The sequence below is a fragment of the Trichosurus vulpecula genome (assembly GCF_011100635.1).
Source record: "Trichosurus vulpecula isolate mTriVul1 chromosome X unlocalized genomic scaffold, mTriVul1.pri SUPER_X_unloc_1, whole genome shotgun sequence".
NCBI lineage: Eukaryota > Metazoa > Chordata > Mammalia > Diprotodontia > Phalangeridae > Trichosurus > Trichosurus vulpecula.
The window spans coordinates 10,438,547-10,459,910 of record NW_023494377.1 but is presented as its reverse complement, the minus strand read 5'-3'; the positions used below and the strand labels follow the sequence as shown (position 1 = coordinate 10,459,910).

The window sequence follows — 21,364 nt, the reverse complement described above, 5'->3', positions numbered from 1 at the left end:
CTTGGTGGATGGACTCTGCCTGCATGAGAAAGGATGGCTATCAGAGCAAGAGGGGGGTGCTGTTAAGGGGGGCTGTTAGGGACGGAAGTCTTTCCTCCGGGCGCCTACCGTTCCAACTCCTACTAAGCCTTGTCTGGTATTACCCAGGAAACAGGCCAAGCGTTAGGGTCCGAGCAGCCCCGGGGTCGGCACTAACTCCCTACAGGCCATCAGCTGTATGGAGAAGACAAAACAATCACTGTTTATTCGGTATTACTGCTTTACGTTTTCAGAATGAAGCTTTCAATGCTAATACAATGATTGCTTGAAAGCTGCAGTAGCTGTTTCAATGCATTTTATATATTTTTAGAAACCAAAATAAATGCAGATAACTATTTAGTATGTTAAACCAGCAGAGATATAATGGCAATAAAATATATACACGTTATAAATATATCTGTATATATATGTATAGGGAAAGGGGAAAGATTTTAAAATAGGTTTACAACCAGATATGATATCTGCCCGAAATATAATTTCTCATATTCATCTTTTTTATTGTAAGGTACTTGATTAGATGATTTCAGTTGCTGCTGCTTACAGAAAATGCCATGTTCACTAATTGTGAATACAGGAAAACAGCTTTTTCGTGCTGCTTTGCTTAAATACAAATCACAGTTCTGTAATCTGTACTATATGTAATTATTCTTTTCTTCTGACTGTCATTTCAAAAATGTATATTTTCTGATTATTATCATGAATTGTTAATGCTATAAAACAAAGGATAAATATCCAATATTCTCCTATATAATAAATTCCCATGACTAAAAAAAAAGAAAAATAAGAAATTGGGAGCAGGTTCTCTTATCCTCTGGACTTTCTGTAGAGGGGAGGGCTTAGGAGTGGGTGGTTCTTCTGGGCATCCTGTCCCAGTAGCTGTTCCCAAGAACCCAAAGGCTTGTCTGAATTCAAGGCCTCTAGAAATCAAAAATCCTAGAGCTGGAAGAGACCTGAGGACATGGGATGTCAGAGGTGAGAGGGTTTTGGAACACTGAATGTCAAAGGATCTGTAGATTACAGAATGTTAAAATGACAGGAATTTCAAGGTGGAGCTCCAGTGACTATCCTTCCCACTTAAATTAATTACTTTTTTAGGAAGAATATTTCTTGATAGAATAAAACAATCATCACCAGTTGTGAACAAGGATCTCATTATTTTTCAATTCAATTTTGTTTTCAGGTTTTCTACCTCTTTTCTGCCCTTCCCCAGATACTCCACAAACCTCTCCCCATTCACTGAGAAATAAAGAAAAGTAAAACATTTAGAAACATGTATAGTAAACAAAACAAGTTTCTGTACTGGCCATGTCAAAAAAATAAGCCTCAATCTACATTCTGAATTTATCACTGCTAACTCTCTGGAGGTAGGCAGCATGATTCACCATGAGTCATCCAGAAATTGTGGTTATTTGTTTGCTTGATCATATTTTCTAAGCCTTTCAAAATTGATTATTTTTATAATATTGTTATTGTATACATTGTTCTCTTGGTTCTCACTTCATTGTACCAAAATTCATATCTCCCCAGGTTTATATGAAATGATTAACTTTGTCAGTTCTTATAGAACAACAGTATTCCAGCACATTAATATGCTGTAAATTTTTCAGCCATTCCCCAAATGATGGATAGCCCATTCTGATTCCAATTCATTGCCAATATATGGAAATATTTTGCATATGTGGGTCTCTTTCCTCTTTCTTTGATATCTTTAGATTATATACAAAGCTGTTTTGCAGTCATTTTCGTCTCCAGTACAGCATTTAGACAGGCATCCACAAGGGAGCTTTGGTGCTTCTGCTGAGGGAAGCTACCCTGTCTTCTAGTGGCTACAAGGCTGCTCATCCATAGAACAAACAGTGCTAACAACCAGAGGGATGCATTCCTAATCAAGCCAAGTCAGTTTGTCCACAAGGATTTATTAAGCACTGAGCATGGCCCAAGCACCGTTCTAGGCTTTAGGGATTTAAATACAGTCAAAGTAACAATTCTTAAACACAAAATCCAATACATATTATTTAGGTGCCTTAGGGAGTTATGTCTGACTTCTATCTTTGAGAAGTCATTACAACAAGTGTGCCATTGGTCCTGAGTAGAGGCTCCAAGTGGGGATGGCTCAGCGAAGCCCATCCCCACAAGATTCCAAAGGCAGAGCCCACGTACTCCTCTAGCACTGGAAAAATCCTATCTATTCTCTGGCCTGGTGTGTTCATCCCCACGGCCTGGTTGGCAGCAGAGTCAAATGATGAACTATTAATTCCCTGAGAAACTCAATATTTGACCCTGGAGGGATGCTGACATAGGAAGCTGTGAAACCTGTCCATAAGGCTTACAGATGATGTGGACAAAATAGGGAACTTCTTAGAAAGGGTGATTTGACAGACAGCCGAATGTCCACTCCCCCTGGCCTATAAACTCCACCCACTCACGTGACGTAGCAGGGCAGGCCTGCACAACCTGTGGAGGGGCTGGTTATAGTCCAGCCCCCAGGCACGCCAAAGGATTTTGGGTGGTCCACAGAAAATGTGGAGGAAAATGTCCTCCACATTTTTTGTGGACCGCGCAAAATCCCTTGGTGGGCTACAGGTTGTACAGGCCTCTAGTAAGGGAAAGGTGTCTGGTTTGGGATTTGGAGAAAGCAGGCATAGCTCTCTGCCCAGTTCCTCCCTTGGTTCTCCTTTCCTTCTGTGTTCGGGCTTAATTAGCATCTGTCACATTTTATGGCATTTGGAAGAGTGTGCTAGGTAACCTGGGCAGAGCTCAGGGGTTACTAACCCAGGGCTAACCCCAAAATGAAGGCAGCACCTTTTCAGTACCATTTTCCTCCTTCCCCTTTCTTCTAGAATAACTGGGCACAATCTGTCTGCTGATTACTGAAGAGGGTAAGGGGAGGGGAGAAGGAATGCTGGCAAAGTCTCTGCAGCTGGAGGAGATTCCAATATTAGCCTCACGAAGGAAATCAGAGAGCAGTTTGTGCATCTCCCCTCCGAAGGTGGAGCCGGGTGGGGGAGGGGTCCTGAAGGACTCCATTTAGGATTACCGTACTCCTCCCGTAACAATTCATCTAGATTCCCCCTTGCCTGGATTCCCTCTTTTCATTCCAGTGGAGGATGGTACTGGCAAATTCTCCAGAGCAGGAAAAGATTTCAAGATGGTCTCTATGCAGCAGACGCATCCTTCAGACTGAGTCTCTGCTGAGGAAGTATTCAGTGTCGATGACGGCAGGATCAGCTGATCGAAATCGCCAGTTGCCATGGAGACTGGTCTGTTTCCAAGGAAACCCACAATGCTGAGTTTCTGGCTCATACTAGATAGAGCCTTATGAAGCTCCTGTTTTATCCTTCAATCCACAGGAGAGGTGGGGGTCTACATTACAAAATTGGGGTGGGCAGTTTTTTGTTGTTATTTTGTTTTGTTTTTACCAACTCCATCACTATATTAAATAACATTATCTGAAAGTTAATTAAGTCAGGTGAACTAAATGATATTGCCTCATTATCATGGGGGAAACCCCTCTGTTGGGGCCTCATGAGCTCTGACACCTCCCGCCCTATCCCCTCCCCCTCCCAGGTCCACCTCTAAACCCTCAGGAGAGGTATAGCAGGTGCCCTCTGGGGGCTTGAAATGCCAGTGTGAGTGGGGACTGGCCACTACAAGCCTGCATTGTGCGTGGATTGTGTCAGTTGATTTTCACAGATTCCCTAGAGAAATTATCACTCCTATTCTACAGGTGAGGAAACTGAGGTTCTCAGAGGTTAGGGGACTTATCATGGTCACAAATCAATTAAGTGACAGAGAAGGGATTTCAAACCCATGTTCCTTCAGACTCCAAGTACTCACCTGCCCCTCTTTCCAGTGTATTGTGTGCCTGGTTTCATTTTCCTTCTTTTTTTTTACTTCATTCCCCTCCCCAACAGAGTATCATTTATAATGGACAAAAACAGTGCGAAAAACTGACCCACACTATGACCACACCTGGATGTACATATAATATTGTGCACATCTAATACCCCACCTCTGTACAAAGAGGAAGGAAATCATACTGTCTGGTGAAGAAACACTGAGATGGTATTACAATTCCAAGATACATTGTGGGTCCCACCTGTAACTATGTGACCCCATCAACATCTCATAGTTGCTTTAGGAGTTACTGTGCCCTTGGTGGGCATCCTTCAGGCTGCACTTTGCTAGGCTGGGCAGAGGATCCTGGCATTAGAATTGCCAAGGACCTCAGGCCCTCTAGTCTAATCCACTCATTCTACAGCTGGGCAAACTGAGACATAGGGAGGAAAAAGTGACTGGCCCAAGGTCACATAAGTACAAAGCATAAGAAGCAAGATTTGAACACAGGTCTAGAGACACCACTACAATCAGGCTTTCTGAACAGCTGGACCTCAAAGGAGAGCCTTAGCATCTACTCATTGTTTCTGAGGGCACAGCAATACTTGGCTTCTGTCTAGGTCAACACAAGGAAAGGGTAAAGGAACTTTATATTCCATGAGGACATTCAGGCTCAGAACAAAACAAACATAAAACTGGCTTTATTTCAACTGTTGAAAAATATACATCACTGAGGAGTGGTGCTTGAGTTTATTACCTGGCATATTGTATCCATTTAATAAATGCCTATAGGGTTGATTCAGGCCATAAAGAGTCAGGACAAATCACTGTCCCTCTACAGTGTTCTACACCTCCCCAAGGACCATGCTAGAGATAGAAGACATCCAAAGACAATACAGGGGGAAAGTGTGTCATAGACTTGGGGCTGGGGATTGTGCTGGTGGGCCAGGAAGAGCAGGGCTTTGTACATTCACAGTCATACATATGTACTCTTAAATTTAACTAAGTCAGGTAGGTTAATGTAATGTTAATTAAGGTAGAACTAGGTGTAAAACCTCAGGCCCACACCCTTTTGCTGATGGTGAAGCCTTGGGGGGGGGGGGCCTAAGAAGAGTATATAAACTCAGAGGTTAGCATTTTGTTTGGGGCTCTCACTCACTGGAAGAGTGTTGATGTGGAGACTCTGGGCAGCCGCTGGAGCTACTGGCTTTGAAAAAACCCAGATGTTGGTGTTTTTCTTTTTGGTAACTATGTATGTGATGTCTTGATCAGACAAAGCCTGTCTGTTGAACTGTGTTGGCTCCGTTTGTAATTTCTGTTTGTATTTGCTCTGAAGTCCAGGGTGCTGGCCTTTCCCCCTGAACTAAGTGAATGATATATATATATATATGTGTTTGATTAAAGTGAGATTGTTAACCCCTTAAGGTGGCTTTCCTTAGAAAAGCAGATCAAAGAATCTGTGCTGGCAGCTCTTGTTGTGGTTCTCGTTGGGTCTTACACCCCTACAGCAGCTGCTAGCCACATTGTTGTTACAGTTAATTATTTCAGTTACTAATCTTGGAGTAAGCATAGTGTGGGAGGATCATGAGCCATGTCCACTCCCTCCCCCACAAAGCCTCAGGGCTGCCTCTAAAACCCTGAAGGGAGATGCCAGAGAAGCCCTCTGGGGACCTGAGCTGCCAGTGTGAATGTGGATTGGGAGAGTAGCTCCAGGCCTGGGCTACACATGAAGGATCTCACATGATTCTCCCACCCTCCGTAAGTGGTATTATTATCCTCGTTTTACTAAGGAAAATGAGGCTCCAAGAGTTCTTTCTAGTGTCCAAGGCCCTAGGCCTCAAGATGGGCAGCAAGCTGACAGAGGGCTCAGAGCCTGGACCTACAGTCAGAAATAGCTGAGCTCAGACAGGACCTTGGACACTTCCCAGGTTTCTGACATGGGGGGAGGCTCCTCAGCTTTCCCTGCCTCCCTGTCCTCTCCTCCCCAACAAGGATGGGAAGAGCACCCACCTTCCTGGTTTGTGGTGAGGACAACAGAAGGTGATATTGGCCAGGGGCTTTCCCAGCCTTAAAGCCCTTAATAAATGCTAGCTAGGGCCTATACTCTGAGGGCCCTTCAATCCTTAGCATCCTGTGCTGTTCCAGCCTCTCTTCCTTCTGACCTTCTGTGGTGTAAGGACTCTCCTATCACTGATATCCCTTCTTCCAAATGGCCTGCCTGGTCTAACACTCTGTTCTCTGCATCACCTCCCAGCCTAGACATTCTGTATTCCAAGCTTTCTAACAGCCTCGACATTCTATGCTTTAGGACCCCACCTTAATCTGACATTCTAGGCTTTTGTGTCTTTTAACATTTTTGAAAATATTTTTTCATTTTAATCACTGCAAATATCTTAACAATGCAGGGATTTCAAAGGACAAAGTAATTCCATCTGAATCTTGCCAACTTAAAGCCTTGCTTTTTAAAAAGATTCTACCTTCTTTGCCAATGATAACAACATCAATACTTGTCTTACCTGATGATGGTACTACATGGAATTATGTTTTTGATCATCATTTTTCTTTTATCCATAAAAGCCACTCTGTTTTCATGTTCTCTCCTGGGCTTTGTGTTGCAGGATCTAAGTTTTAATTTACAACAACAACAAAGGCCTGATATAAATTTTTTGTTTTTGTTTTTTTTTAAATCCTAAGTATTTTGGGCTGGTGTTTCCTAAATATCCTGCCTCTGCCCTTACATTGTCCCCCAGAAGAGAGAAGAAATAAATTGATGTTTTTTAACTGCTTCTGGTCCATAGCTCTTATGTGTTCTAAGAACTCTCTCAGCAGGCAGGTAGGTGGCACAGTGGTTAGAGTGCCTAGTCTGAAGTTAGTAAGACTCGTCTTCCTGAATTCAAAAACAGCCTCAGAAATTTAATAGCTGTGTGACCCTGGGCAAGTCACTAAAAGAGTTAGAACACCACTAAATGACAGTTCTTCCAAGGTAATATGATCTAAGGTGGGGTAATGTTTACTCCCCTCCTAGACCCTTCTCCGGTCTCTGAAAGATCACAAGCAATCTCTTCTTCCCTGGAATCGTAAAGACGGTCTCTGCTCCACTGTGACCACAATCTCTGAGGTGCTAGTGCTCCTCCTTGGCCCGAGACTGCCAGCCAGGACTGTGACCTGGGTCTGAGGATGGGCAAAGGAACAGAGTCCTGCCCCAGGGCCAGCAAAGAGACCCCTTACTGTCTAGGGGCTGAGAGCTCTGGGAGCAGCCACTGCCCCTGCAAAGTGGTCCCCAAGGCCCGCTCCAGGTTGGGGGGGGGCAGTCTGCTCTGCAACCTGCTCTGGACTGCATGCCACTCTCACCCCACTGAGACAGGATTTTCCTGCCCACCTGCTAAGCTGTCTTGGGCTGGAAAATTATTTCACACTGTCCTTTTGTGGTTTCTGCTACTTCAGTATTTGCTTTAGGGCATTATTTAAAGAGGTTCTGAGGGATTTTGCGGACAGTGCAAGTGAGTTCCTGTCTTTTCTCCGCCATTTCTACGCCCCTGCAGTGGTTGTTTCTAAAAAAAAAAAAAATCATTCCTAGAGGATGAATGCTGACAATGAATAAGATTTAATGAGAGGCAGTGTTGCATTGTGGGTAGAGAGCCAATCTAAAAGCCAGGAAGACACATTCAAATCCTGATTCTGACATTTTAGTTCTGCCACCTGGGAAAAGCAGCTTAACCTCTTTGTGCCCGAGGCAACTCTGAGAATTTAACTGGCAGAATTTAAGTGGCAGAGAAGGTGCTGAGCTGTATGTGCAGTGGCTCCCTTTGGCCTCTAATAAAAATCATATGTGCCAACTCAAAAGGACAATGATTTGCAAGAATTTACGAAAGAGTTTAAAGGCAATTTCAAAAAATTGCTCATTTACTTTAACAAGGATTTATGATTTCTGCCTATCAGCTTGTCTCTCCTCCTTCCAAATCAGCAAAGAAAAATAAAACTCTCCCTACAAACATTCACAGTTCACAAAACAATCACACCCCTCATTGGTCATATCTGAATGTAATGCAATGTAAGTTAATCATGTCTCTGACAGGACTCAGTGGTGTCTGTTGTCTTTAGTCTTTTAGATTTAGAGTTTATCATGGCATTGATAAGAGTTCTACCATTCAAAACTGTCTCTTCTCTATAATGTTATTGTCACCGTTTAAAATATTCTGCTATTTCTTTGGCTAACTTCATTCTTCATGAATCAGAGTGGAAATTTTAAGTTCTTTGGAAACTGCCCTTTTATTCATTTCTCATCACACAATAACATTCTTTTGCATTCATAAATCTAAATTTGTTTAGCCATCCAACAGTGGGAAAACAAAACCTTAGGTTCCAATTTTTGGCTACCATGAAAACAGCCTTGCTATAAATATTGTTGTGTCTTTCAATCTTTCAGGTCTTTCAGGTATAGGTCCAGTAGTGGAATACCAGGGTATAAGGACATCTACAAGCTAATAACATTTGGGGTCATACTTGAAAATTCCTTTTGAGAATGGCCAGATCACTTTACAATTTCCCCCACAATGCATTGGCATTCTTGTTAATCCTCAGCTCCTAAAGTTGCTTGAATTTAATTTTTCTAATTCTTAATGATTTTGAACATTTTTCACATGGTTGTGGAGAGCTTAGATTTCTTCCCTTCAAAACTATTTGCTGATATCTTTGGCTATCTATTTGACTATCTAGTAAATTATCATGTAAGATGGTAAAAATATTCAAAATTTTGAAAACTGGCTCTCTTTTTTCCCCACAAACTAATTTATTTGTAGTTTTCAACATTCATTTTCATGTTTTAAATTTTCTTTGCCTCCTTCTCCTCCCCCCTCCCCAAGACAGTGTGCAATCCAATATAGGCTCTACATATATATTCTTATTAAACGTATTTTCACATTAATCCTGTTGTATAGAAGAATTAGAATGAATGGGAGGAACCATGAAAAAGAAAAAAACAAAACAAAAAAAGAGAGAGCAAACAGTATGCTTCGATCTGTATTCAGACTCTAAATTTCTTTCTCTGGATGTGGATGGCATTTTCTATCATGAGTCTTTTGGAGTTATTTTAGGGCCTTGAATTGCTGAGAAGACCTAAGTCAATCAAAGTCATTCATCATACAATGTGACTGTTACTATATACAATGTCCTCCTGGTTCTGCTCAATTCACTCAGAATCAGTTCATATTAAGTCTTTCCAGTTTTTTCTAAAGTCCACCTGCTCGTTATTTCTTATAGCACAATAGTATTCCATTACACTCACATACCACAACTTGCTCAACCATTCCCCAATTGGTGGATATCCTCTCAATTTCCAGTTCTTGGCCACCACAAAAAGAGCTGCTATAAATATTTTTGTACCTGTGGGTCCTTTTCCCATTTCTATGATCTCTTTGTGATACAGCCCTCAAAGTGGTATTGCTGGGTCCAAGGGTATATACATTTTATAGCCCTTTGGGCAAAGTTTGAAATTGCTCCCCAGAATGGTTAGATCAGTTCATGACTCACCAGCAATGCATTAGTGTTCCCATTTTCCCACATCTTCTCCAACATTTACAATTTTCCCATTTTGTCATGTTAGCCAATCTGATAGGTGTGATGTGGTACCTAAGAGTTGTTTTGATTTGCATTTCTCTAATCAATAGTGATTTAGATCATTTTTTTTCATCTACTATAAATAGCTTTTTTTTCCCTTAGGGAGTTCATTGATGGCTTGTTCAATTTCTTTTTCTGAAATGAGGCTATTGTAATATTAATTAAGTTGGGGCTTTTTTACTGTTTTAGAATGCTAAATTAATTAAGTGTCTTTGATTGAGTCTTAATAAGTGCTAAACCCCAGGCCCACACCCTTTTACTACTAGGTGGAAAACTCCAGGCTGGTTAGCAAACTAGTTCCTAGTTTGAGAGAGGCGGGAAGCCCCCAGAGCCCTAAGGGAGTTGCTAAGATGTATCAACAATCCAGCTAGCAGCTTCTGTGGGGGTGTAAGATCCACAAATGACCAGCACCCAGAAAGCTGCCAACACAGGTCGTTTTGATCTGCTTTACTTAAGGAAAGCAACCTTAAGGGGTTAACAGTTTTACTTTAATCCGGCATACAAATAACATCCACCTAGTTCAGGGGAAAAAGCCAGCACACTGAATTACAGACCAAATACAATTTGTAGTTATCAACATCTGGGTGTACAGCCGGGGAGCTCATTGGAAAGGCTGGCCCAGAGTCACACACCACTCCTGCTGTGGCTCAGAGCTCCGAGCGAGAATGCTAACCTTTGCACTTATATATCCTGTTCAGGGCTGGAGGGCCCTGACCTCACCCAGGCTGGGCGTGGAGAAGTTCCCCACCGCCAATATCACATCAGATACAAATCAATGGCTCCCAATTGTCTCAGTGCTGAGAAATACAAAAATATCCCACTTTATCTGCCCCATTCAAACAAAGGCCAGAATCATTAAAGGTCAACAGCAAAAAGTTCCACCTTAATTACTATTACATAAGACCAGAGCCAATAGTAGGCACCTAAGTTCTGGTTGCTCAGATGATGTTTGATGACGTCCAAAGACTATATAAAAAGGGAGAAAAGAGCTGTTTGCGGGGGGCTCTCCTGGATTTATTTTCCAGGTCAGTTGTTTTTTTAATGAGGTATTTTATGTTTTCTTCTATTTTTTTCTTCTTTTGATTTTGTTTGACTGATTCTTTTTTGGTTTTTTTGGAGGGGGGTACACAGGGCAATTGGGGTTAAGTGACTTGCCCAAGGTCACACAGCAGGTAAGTGTCAAGTGTCTGAGGTCATATTTGAACTCAGGTCCTCCTGATTCCAGGGCCAGTGCTCTACTCACTGTGCCACCTAGCTGCCCCTTGACTGATTCTTGATGTCTCATAGAGTCATTAGCTTCCACTTTCCCAATTCTAATTTTTAACAAATTGTTTTCTTCAGTTAGCTTTTGTACCTCCTTTTCCATTTTGCCAATTCTACTTTTTGAGGAGTCGTTTTCTTCAGTGTACATTTTTTTTCCATTTTGTCAATTGTGTTTTTAGAGGAATTGTTCAATTTTTCTTCTACCACTCTAATTTGACTTTTAAAATCCTTCTTGAGCTCTTCCAAGAAAGCTTTCCCGACTTGCGACCAGTTCATACTCCCCTTTGAGGTTTCAGATGTGGGTATAGTAACAATGTTGTCCTCTTCTGAATTTATGTTTTCATTTTCCCTGCGCCCATAATAAGAATCTATGGTCTTTGATTTTCTATGTTGCTTCTTGTTCATGGTGTTTTCCTTTTTCCTGGCTTTTAAAGTTGATCTCTGATTCTGGTGCATAGGGGGCACTGTCCAATGCTTCTTCTGCTGGGGGTAGGATCTTGGTTATTGGCTTTGTGTGCTGGGACCTCAGGTTCTGGTAGCTGGAGGCTGTAGAGGCTGTAGCTTACTTGGTGCTGAGCTGGAGCTGGTGGTGGTGGCTGGTGTGTGCAGAGTAGGCTCAGCTGCTGGTGGACACCCCTCCACTGCACAAGTGGTGCTTCTCCATGCTGCTGTCTGCCAGTTACCCTGTCTGTACAAAGGTACAGGGAGGGGGGCCCTGGTTTTGGTGATTGCTTGCTCCACCACCCTGGAGCTCAGGATCTCTTGCTGGTTTGCTGAGGTGTGGCTTGCCAGGATGCCTCCCATCCTGTGCTGGTCCCCTTCAGCCACAGCAAGAGGGATCTTTCCCATTAATCCCCTAGCCTCATGAGCTAAAAAAAAACCTGCTGCACTCCATCCTTCTGCTGGCTCCACTGTTGCAGGATTTTTCCTGGGGATGTATTTTCTGTGTTTTTCAAGGTCAGTAAGGGAGAGTGAGAGTGACTTACTGCTTACTCCACCATCTTGGCTCCCAGAAGTTGACCTGGCTCTCTTTTTTAAAAAGCATACATATGTGTGTGTATGATTTACATAAATTTTACTTAAATAAGTGGTTATAGAAGACAATTTTAAAATCGTAATAAAATATGCAATACCTACCCCTTTCTGTAGATTCCATATAGCCATAGATTCCATATCTCAGATTGCTTTTCTTGATTTTTGCAGAATTCTTGTGTCCATAGCTAACTTATGGTTACAATTCAGCCATGATTTCAGAAAGGAAATTGCATGCTAATCAGTTAACTCTTGCCCCCCAAAATTTACTATCATTAAATCAGATAAAAGAAGGTCAAATTAAAAATCCAGATTTTACAACAAGTTAAGAATCCTGTATATCCAAGGAGAGATTAAAATGGAAAATAATAAAATCATTTTACTGATAAATAACACTAGGTATTTGTTTTATGAAAAAATAAACCATTGGGAAACTTGATTTAAAAAAGAAAGAAAACCAAATTAAAACCAAATCAAAAAGGGAAAGGGTGAATGCACAACCAATGATGATGAAATTAAAGCAATAATTAGGAGATATTTTATGCAACTACATACATGACAATAAAACTTGCAGTCTAAGTGAAATAGATGAATACTTACAATAACATAAACTGCTCGGATTAATAGAATAGGAAATAGAATAAATAACTCTTAAAAATGAACAAAACATACATGAGCTAGCTCTCTATGTACACATCCACAACCCCAGATGAATTTACAAGTAAATTCTACCAAAGAGCAATTAATTTTACTACTATAAAAACTAATTGAAAAAAATGGAGTCAAGCCAAATTCCTTCTATCATACAAGTATGGTTTTAATACCTAAACCATGGAGAATAAAAACAGAGAAAGAAAATTATAGACCAATTTTCCTAATGAATATTGATGGGAAAAAAATAAACAAAATACTAGAAAGGAGATTAGAGCAAAATTTCAAAACAATTGGGCATTATGACCATGTTGGATTACTACCAGGAATATAGAACTGGTTCAATATTAAGCAAAATATAAGAGTAACTGACCATATCAACAATAAATATAAGAAAAAAGTATGATTAAATCTATCAATGCAGAAAAAGCTTTTGACACTAAATAACATCTATACCTATTAAAAATCCTAGAAACCTCAGGAATAAATAGAACTTTTCCTAACATGATAAGTAGTAGCAATCTAAAACCAAGGGCAAGGATTATCTATAATGGGGATAAACTAAGAGCCCCTCCAGTATGATTAGTCATGAAGGTAGGATGTCCTTTGTCACCATGAGTATTCAGTATTGTACTAGAAACATGAGGTATGGCAATAAAATGAGAAAAAAATTGAAGGTATTCGAATATAGAATATTCCAGGAGATAGAACATTTACATTTAAAATAACTGCAGATGATATAAAATATTTGGGAATCTACCTGTCAAGACACATCCAGGAACTATATGAACCCAATTGCAAAACATTTTTCATGAAAATAAAGAGATTTTAACAACTGGAGAAATATTAGTTGTTCATATTCAGGCCAAGCCAATATAATAAAAATGACAATTCTACATAAATTAATTTGCTTCTTCAGAGACAAACCAATTGAGCTACCAGAGAAATGTTTTATAGAGCTAGAAAATTTCATTTGGAAGAACAAAGGGTCAAGAATATCAAGGGAATCAATGGGGGAAAAATGATGTATGGCAGCCAGACTTCAAACTATGTTACCAAGTGGTAATCATCAAAACAATGTGGAACTGGCTAAGAAATAAATGGTAGATCAGTGCAATAGATTAGGTACATAATATACAGCAGTTAATAACCATGGTAATTTAGTGTTTGATAAACACAAAGATCCAAGCTTTGGGCACAAGAACTAACTACTTGAAAAAAACCTGTTGGGAATACTGGAAAGCAGGAAGGAACTAGGCAGAGACCAACATCTCACACCATACACCAAGTGGCTAAGCTCACTTACCTTTGCAATATACTGTCTAGGGCTGTACACATAGATCAGAGGTTCCCAAACTTAATTGGCCTTCTGACCCTTTTTCAAAAAAAAATTACTCTGCATCCCCCTGGAAATCTACTTTCTTTAACCCTTTAGTGTTTTTCTTTGAATTTGCATTTCAAAAAATATTTTTTTAAAAAAATGATGCACCTTAAATTTAATAATTTATTGTAAATTTGTATTTTTTCCTGCATTGAAATTTTGATGGTACAACATTGCACCCATGTAACCATATAATATTGTATTATAAACAAGTCATTACATGCACATATCCCTTCTTATGCATGCTGGATTTCCCGACAATGCACGACATTCTAGCCTGCCAATGCTTGCTTGTTAAGATGTGATGACAGACTCAACCACCGATTGGTTACAACTTGCATTTTGTGTGTTTATTTGGAAAATAATGCAATCACTATGACTTTAACTCTGTTATACAACAGATGTACATGTATAAATGGTTTTTCAAAATTTTCTTATCCTCTCTTCTTTCCCTGTTCTTCCACAACCCCCTTATTTTTATTCAATGCTCCCCAACTGCAAAAGATGCTACTGCTGTCCCCTTTGATTGTTCTAGTGCCCTGTGGGGTGATATTGCTCCCTTTGGGAACCCATGAAGGATCAGGTTGATGTACGCATTGCCAGAGCTAGCTCAGTGTTTGGGCAGCTCTGAAGCAGACCTGCACAACTTAGCAGTACCTAGGGCCCAAAATTAAAATAGGCTAAACTTCTTCTGGTCACAGATAGGTTTTTAGTGGCTTACTTTCCAAGTAAAGGTAACTAGTGACATAATGACAATGGTTGGTTGCCGGGGATCACGTGACAAACAGGAGCATGCACAGTGGCAGGCTGCCTGAAATCCTTTGGTGGGCTCTCAGTGGCCCACAGGCAGTGTGTTGTGCAGGCCTGCTCTGAAGGAAAGCATAGGAGAAAAGAGGTATTAGGCTGCCTGCCAAACTATAGCTCTACAGATCTGTTTTGTTGACCTCATTGTTGTAAGCCTGTGAAACTTGAACAATCTACCTGCTCCATGCCGGGAAGTTGAATTGCTTCCATTTGACTTCTCTTAGGAAGATTCTGAAGATTGTCTGGCAAGATGAAGTCCTGGACACTGAGGTCCTTTCTCTAGAAGAACTTCCAAGCATTCAAAGTCTGCTGCAGAGAGCACAACTCCCATGGGCTGTCCATGTTGTTCAAACACCAAATGTACCCTTGCCTAAAAAAATCTATTTCATGGAGAATTCACATAAGTCAAATGCTCACACAGAGGTCAGAAGAAGCAATACAAGGACTCACTCAAGGTCTCTCTGAAGAACTTTGGGAATCAATTGTGAGATATGGTAGACACTGACATAGGACTGCCCAGCATGGCATGCCCACATCAAAGGTGCTGTGCTCTATCAACAAAGCAGAATTAATGTAGCTTAAAAGAAATGTAAGATGGGCAAATTTAGAGACATCTCCGCTCTAAATGTTCATATGGACTATTTGTGGCTGACCTATGATAAAGCCTTCAGAGCTGGTATTGTTCTGATCAGCCTTAGTTGGACACACTCTACCTTCACCCTATGATGTATAAATTCATTAGGACATTCTGACGTCACTCAGTATGCCTGCAATCTTACTCTAACTAATCTTATTCTTAGCCAGACATTGAAGGACTGTTTATGATGTCTGCTACAGGGGAGGACTGGCCACCCCTCCCAGAATCAGACATTCCTAAACAGAAATGATCTCAAGGATGTTTTTTTTTATTCTGAGACTGAAAATTGTCACTAAGAAAAACGGTTTTTGCGGTCACTAGAAAGTAGTCACTTTTAATTATTTCACACTGACCATAATGAGTTTTCTATAAGTTACTTAGATGCTAGTTGGCTGGTTAGGGCCCCTTCACAAAAAAACAGCGATGTTCTTTTCATATTTATTTTTCTTAAAAAATCCAGAATGGATCAAAAGAACAATTATCAAGGAAGTAGATAACCAAAGCAAAAGCTGGAAGGTAGAGATAACAATACTTTGGGTAAGTTGAAAAGCCTCATTAATCACCTTGTTTCAAAAGGAATAGTTCTAGATAAACAAAGTAGACCCATTTCTTTCAATCTAGTTTCTCCCTTCTCTGGCAATGCAGCTGGCCCTGAACAGGCTATGGATAAGGAGTCCATCAGTCACAACTGATCAGTACTTGGCTAACTAGAAGGACCTGCCCTAATGAGTCTTTTAAGGGTTGTGGTCCCCAACCCTCATTTTGTGACATGGTTTTGTGTCACTGCTGCAGACAACTGTGTCAAGCTTTTATAATGATCAGTGAATCTCTCCTGTCCCTTACATGCAGCTGGAAAATAAAGATAGGCTGGGGGTGAACATTTAGAACTCTGTATTATCTGAATTACCTGTCAAATGATAATTAGCTAATGCACTCATTAGATTTTATACATTAAGGAAATTATATATAGAATGCTGCAAAAACACAGTAAGACTGAGGTTTGCCCATTTCTGCTCAGGAAGGTCCTTGTGCCCCTTTGTTCCCAAGCTTCACAAATGTTTTCCCAATTTCTGCTCCAGTCAAGGTCAACTGGTGACATTACTGCTTCCCCTCCTTCTGATCTTCCTTTCTGGAAGTAGAACTTCCGGATTCTTCTCTCTCAGATGCCATCTTTTCATAAGCCATTTCAAAGAGCTTTAATGATGCTTGTTGGAGAGTAGACACTGCCTGCCCAATATTTTCCCCTGTTTCACTATCTTTGTGAGCCAGGAGCTCTCTCATCCTAGAGATTTCTTCTTTTAGTTTATCGCACTCATCTGATGGAATTCTTCCATCTTTGTTTCAGTATCGTGAATAATTCCTTCTGCCATATTGACAGTTTCTACACATTCTTTCTTCCTCCTGTCTTCCTCAGAGTACTTCTCTGCATTCTTAACCATATTCTCAATGTCATCTTTGCTTAATCCACCAGAAGACTGAATCACAATTTGTTGTTCATGTCTTGTGCCTTTATCCTTGGCGGAAACATGTACAATCCCATTAGCATCAATGTCAAATGTGACTTCAATCTGTGGAACCCCACGTGGGGCTGGTGGAATTCCAATCAAAGTAAACTGTCCAAGAAGTTTGTTGTCCGAAACAATTTCTCTCTCTCCTTGGCACACTTTAATTTCCACTTGTGTCTGACCATCAGCAGCTGTAGAAAACACCTGGTTCTTCTTAGTTGGAATAGTTGTGTGCCTATTGATTAGTTTGGTGAAGATACCTCCTAATGTCTCTATGCCCAGAGAAAGGGGAGTGACATTCGGAAGCAGCACATCTGTGACATCACCAGCTAAGACACCTCCCTGAATAGCAGCTCCAATAGCCACGGCTTCATCAGGATTGACAGCTTTACTAGGGGCCCAGCCAAAGAGTTCTTGTACTGTCTGCTGAACCTTGGGCATTCTGTTCATGCCACCAACTAGGATGACTTCTCCAATGTCACTCTTGCTGACTTCAGCATCTTGCATGGCCTTCTGGCATGGGGCAATAGTCCTCCTGATGAGATCATTGACAATGCCCTCAAACTGAGCTTGAGTTAGCTTCATGTTCAAGCGCTTGGGCCCAGAAGCATCCATAGTCAAATATGGTAAATTGATGTCAGTCTGCACAGAAGAAGAAAGCTCACACTTGGCCTCCTCAGAGGCCTCCCATACTCTCTGAAGAGCCATATTGGATAGGTCAAGTCCTGTCTCTCTCTTGAACTCCTTCACAATGTTCTGGAGCAAGGCCTGGTCAAAGTCTTCACCACCTAGGAAAGTATCCCCATTGGTAGATTTCACCTCAAAGACATCTTTCTGAATTTCCAGGATAGGAATATCAAAAGTTCCACCACTTAAGTCATACCCAGCAATGATTTTGTCTTCAGATTTGTCTAAGCCATAAGCCAAGGCAGCAGCTGTAGGCTCATTAATCACTTGAAGTACATTTAGGCCAGATATTTGCCCAACATCTTTGGTGGCCTGTCACTGAGAATCATTGAAATAAACAGGCACAGTGATAACGGCATTTTTTGCTGAATGTCCTGGATAGTTTTCTGCAGTCTCCATCATCTTCATCAACTCAAATGCACCTGTCTGACTGGGGAATATAGCTTCCCATGGGCTTCTACCCAGGCATCACTGTTAGAGGAATGGACAATTTTGAAAGGAACATTTTTAATGTCTTTCTGTACTTCAGGATCCTCAAATCGATGGCCATTGAGGTGCTTGGTAGCATAGAATGTGTTGTTTGGGTTGGTGACAGCCTGTTGTTTGGCAGGCATGCCAACAAGGCGTTCATTGTCTGCTGTGAAGGCTACAACTGCGGGAGTAGTTCTGGCACCTTCAGCATTCTCCAGCACCTTTGTTTGTTTCCCTTCCATTACTGCCACACAGGAGTTAGTTGTACCCAAGTCAATACCAATCACGGCTCCTTTTATTGCCTCAGATGCATAGTCTTGTCTTGAAATGATTCGAAAAGCCTCATGACTAAGACCATTCCAGCCATCTTGGCAGAGGCCGGCAGCGGGGCCCCAGGAGGCGACTCCGGTGAGGCGGGCAGCAGTGGTGCGGGGGGCGCTGAGCATGGCAGGTGGGCGGGCAGGGGTTGGAGGCGAAGTGGACTGAGGGGGCTGGGCGCAAGGATGTTTTGAGAACAGCTCCTTTCCCACCAATCACACATTTAATTGGTAAAATGCCTTCTTGTTTAGAAGTCCTGAGCCATCTTCGGAAGTCTACCCATGGATGTGTAGCCCGGGACCTTCCCCTTGGGACTCTGGAGGCTGACCTGGGACTCCGCAGTCATGTGATCTAGATGTAGATAATTCCCCCCTCATTGCTGATCAATTGTGGTAAGTTTGTGACATACCTGTTGAGACTTACTGATTGTGACATACCTGTTGAGACTTACTGATTGTAGCATACCTATTTAGATTAACTGATTGTGACATAACTATTGGGACTTACTAATTGTGACATAACTACTGCGACATAACTTACTGATCAAGACCTATGTTATTATTTTATTAATAAATATTAGTAATATATACATATGTATTTATATAAACTTAAGATTCTGTGTCATTTCTGAACCAATTTGAACCAAAACTAAATTAAGCTGCAGGAAATAAAGTTGCTTCACAACACACACCCCACGTTTGAGATGTCAATTTGGTCCTCTTCAAGCAAGAAGGACAAGAACCAACTAACCATCACCAATAAGCTCAAAATGGGTACATTACTTAGAAGTAAAGATTGACATCATAGGCAAGTCAGATGAACATGGAAAAACTTACCTGTCAAATCTGTTGATAAGGGAAGAGTTTTTGACTAAACCAAAGATAGAGTAGATCCCAGGAAGTAAAAAAATAATTTTGATTATATGAAATTAAAAGTTTTTTGACAAACCATACAAATTCAAAAAAAAATTAAAGGAAAACAGAAAATATGAGGAAAAATTACATCACATATCTCAGATAAATGTTTCATTTCTCAAATATATAAGTAACAGAGCCAAATTTATTTTTTAAATGATAGTCACAAGTTGACAAATGGTCAAAAAAAAATGAAAAAGCAGTCTTTAAAAGAAGAAATCAAAGCTATTTGTAGCCATGAAAAATATTCCATATCACTATTGATTAAAGAAATATAAATTGAAACAAATGTGAGACCTTACCTTCCACTTTTCAGATTGCCTAACATGACAGAAAAGGAAAATGACAAATGTTGGAGGAGATATGCAAAAATAGGGACACTAAGGCATGGTTGGTGGAGTTGTGAATTGACTCAACTGTTCTGGAGAACCTTTTAGACCTATTCCCGATAAGCTGTAAAACTTTCCTTACCCCCTGAACTAAAAATACCACTATAAGACCTGTATCATAAAAAAGATTAAAAACAAATAAAGGAAAAGGACCTATATGTACAAAAGTATTAATAGCAACTCTTTTTTATGGTAGCAAAGAATTGGAAAGTGAGAAGATGCTTATCATTTGGAGAATGGCTGAACAACCTCTGGTATATGATTTTGATGGGATACCATTATTGTGGCATAAGAAATGATGAGGAGGGTATTTTCAGAAAAACCTAGGAAGATTTACATAGACAGATGCAAAGTGAAGTGAACAAATGCAGGAGAATATCATACACAGCAACAGCAATATTACAATGATGATCAACTGTGAAAGACTTAGCAACTCTAATCAATAAAATTATCCAAGACAATTCCAAAGGACTCATAATGAAAACTGCTATGCATATTCACTGAGAGGACTGGGGAATTCCGAGTGCATATTGAAGCATATTTTTCACTTTATTTTTCTTAGGATTTTTTTGCAACATGGCTAATATGGAAATATGTATAATTGATGTATTGCTTCACTTCTCAAGTGGGTGTTGGAGGACATGGAGAAAGGGAAGGAATTTGGGACTCAAATTTTTAAAAATGTTAAATCCAAATAAATAACTATATTTTCAAAAAAAGATTTGTGGCATTTTCTAAATGAGAGAGCAAAACAATAAACATATTCCTCTGTGTCACATGAAAATTTTAGAAAAATTCACCGTGTGCTTGGGCAAAAAAAATATTGCAAACAATATAAAAAAGCAAAATTGATCAATGAATCCTTTATACACCATAATGTAAGAGGAATAAAAATTGGTTCAGGGATCATAACCAAAAGATACTGACCCAAATAAAGATTTAACAATGAAATCTTAGATAAAGAGTGGGCTAAAGAACAAATCATAGAAACAATAACTATATAAAAGAAAATGATACTTAGGAAGCAATATATCAAAATCTGGGGGATGAAGCTAGAGCAGTCTCAGGTGAAAAGTCATATCTTTATAATCACACATTAACAATATAGAAAAAGAGAAATTAATAAGCTGAATATGCATTTTAAAAATTGGGGACTCAGAAAATAAACTAACCTAAACTCAGCACAAAAGGAGAGAGATTACAAATTAGAGGGGAAATAGATACTTGGAAACAAAATGTCATAGAAATGATCCATACAACTTAAAGAGAGTGTTGTGAAAAGACCAACAAAATTGATAAACCCTTAGCCAAGCTGCTTAAAGAATAAGAGAGTAGAAAATCAAATCAATAAAATATCAAATAAGCAAGGTGAAATCACACTGAAAATAGAAATAAAAATAATAAGACCATTTTATGTGCAGTAATATGCTAACAAAACTAAGAACACAAAAGAAATAGAGGATTATCTTCAAAATAAAAAAAAAATTAATTCTATCAGAAGACCTGATAGAGATTTTAAATAATCCAACCTCAGAAAAGGAAAGAGGTCTATCTCTAAAGAAACTACCAAAAAAATCCCTATACCCAATAGGTTCACAGGGGAATGCTATCAAACTCTTAAAAGAGAGTTAATATCCACACTTTACAATTTTTTTCTATATTTTTTTCTACCAGCGAGACGAATATTTTTTTTAATACTTAAACTAGGGAAAGACAAAAACTCAGAAAGAAAACTTCAGGATAACATTGCTATCAAATATCCACTCAAAAATTTTAAACAAAATATCCTCAAATTCCAGTGACTGGTCAAAGAAAGCATT

The 21,364-nt window shown here is 40.0% G+C and overlaps 1 protein-coding gene across 1 annotated transcript; it reads right to left on the bottom strand.

Annotated features, from left to right (window-relative positions):
- Positions 1 to 16,358: 16,358 nt before the first annotated feature.
- Positions 16,359 to 18,369, bottom strand: LOC118833077 (stress-70 protein, mitochondrial-like). Its single transcript, XM_036740464.1, is given in 3 exon segments — positions 16,359 to 16,585; positions 16,588 to 17,889; positions 17,892 to 18,369. Coding segments are annotated over 3 exon segments (2,007 nt in total).
- Between the last annotated feature and the right edge of the window lie 2,995 nt (positions 18,370 to 21,364).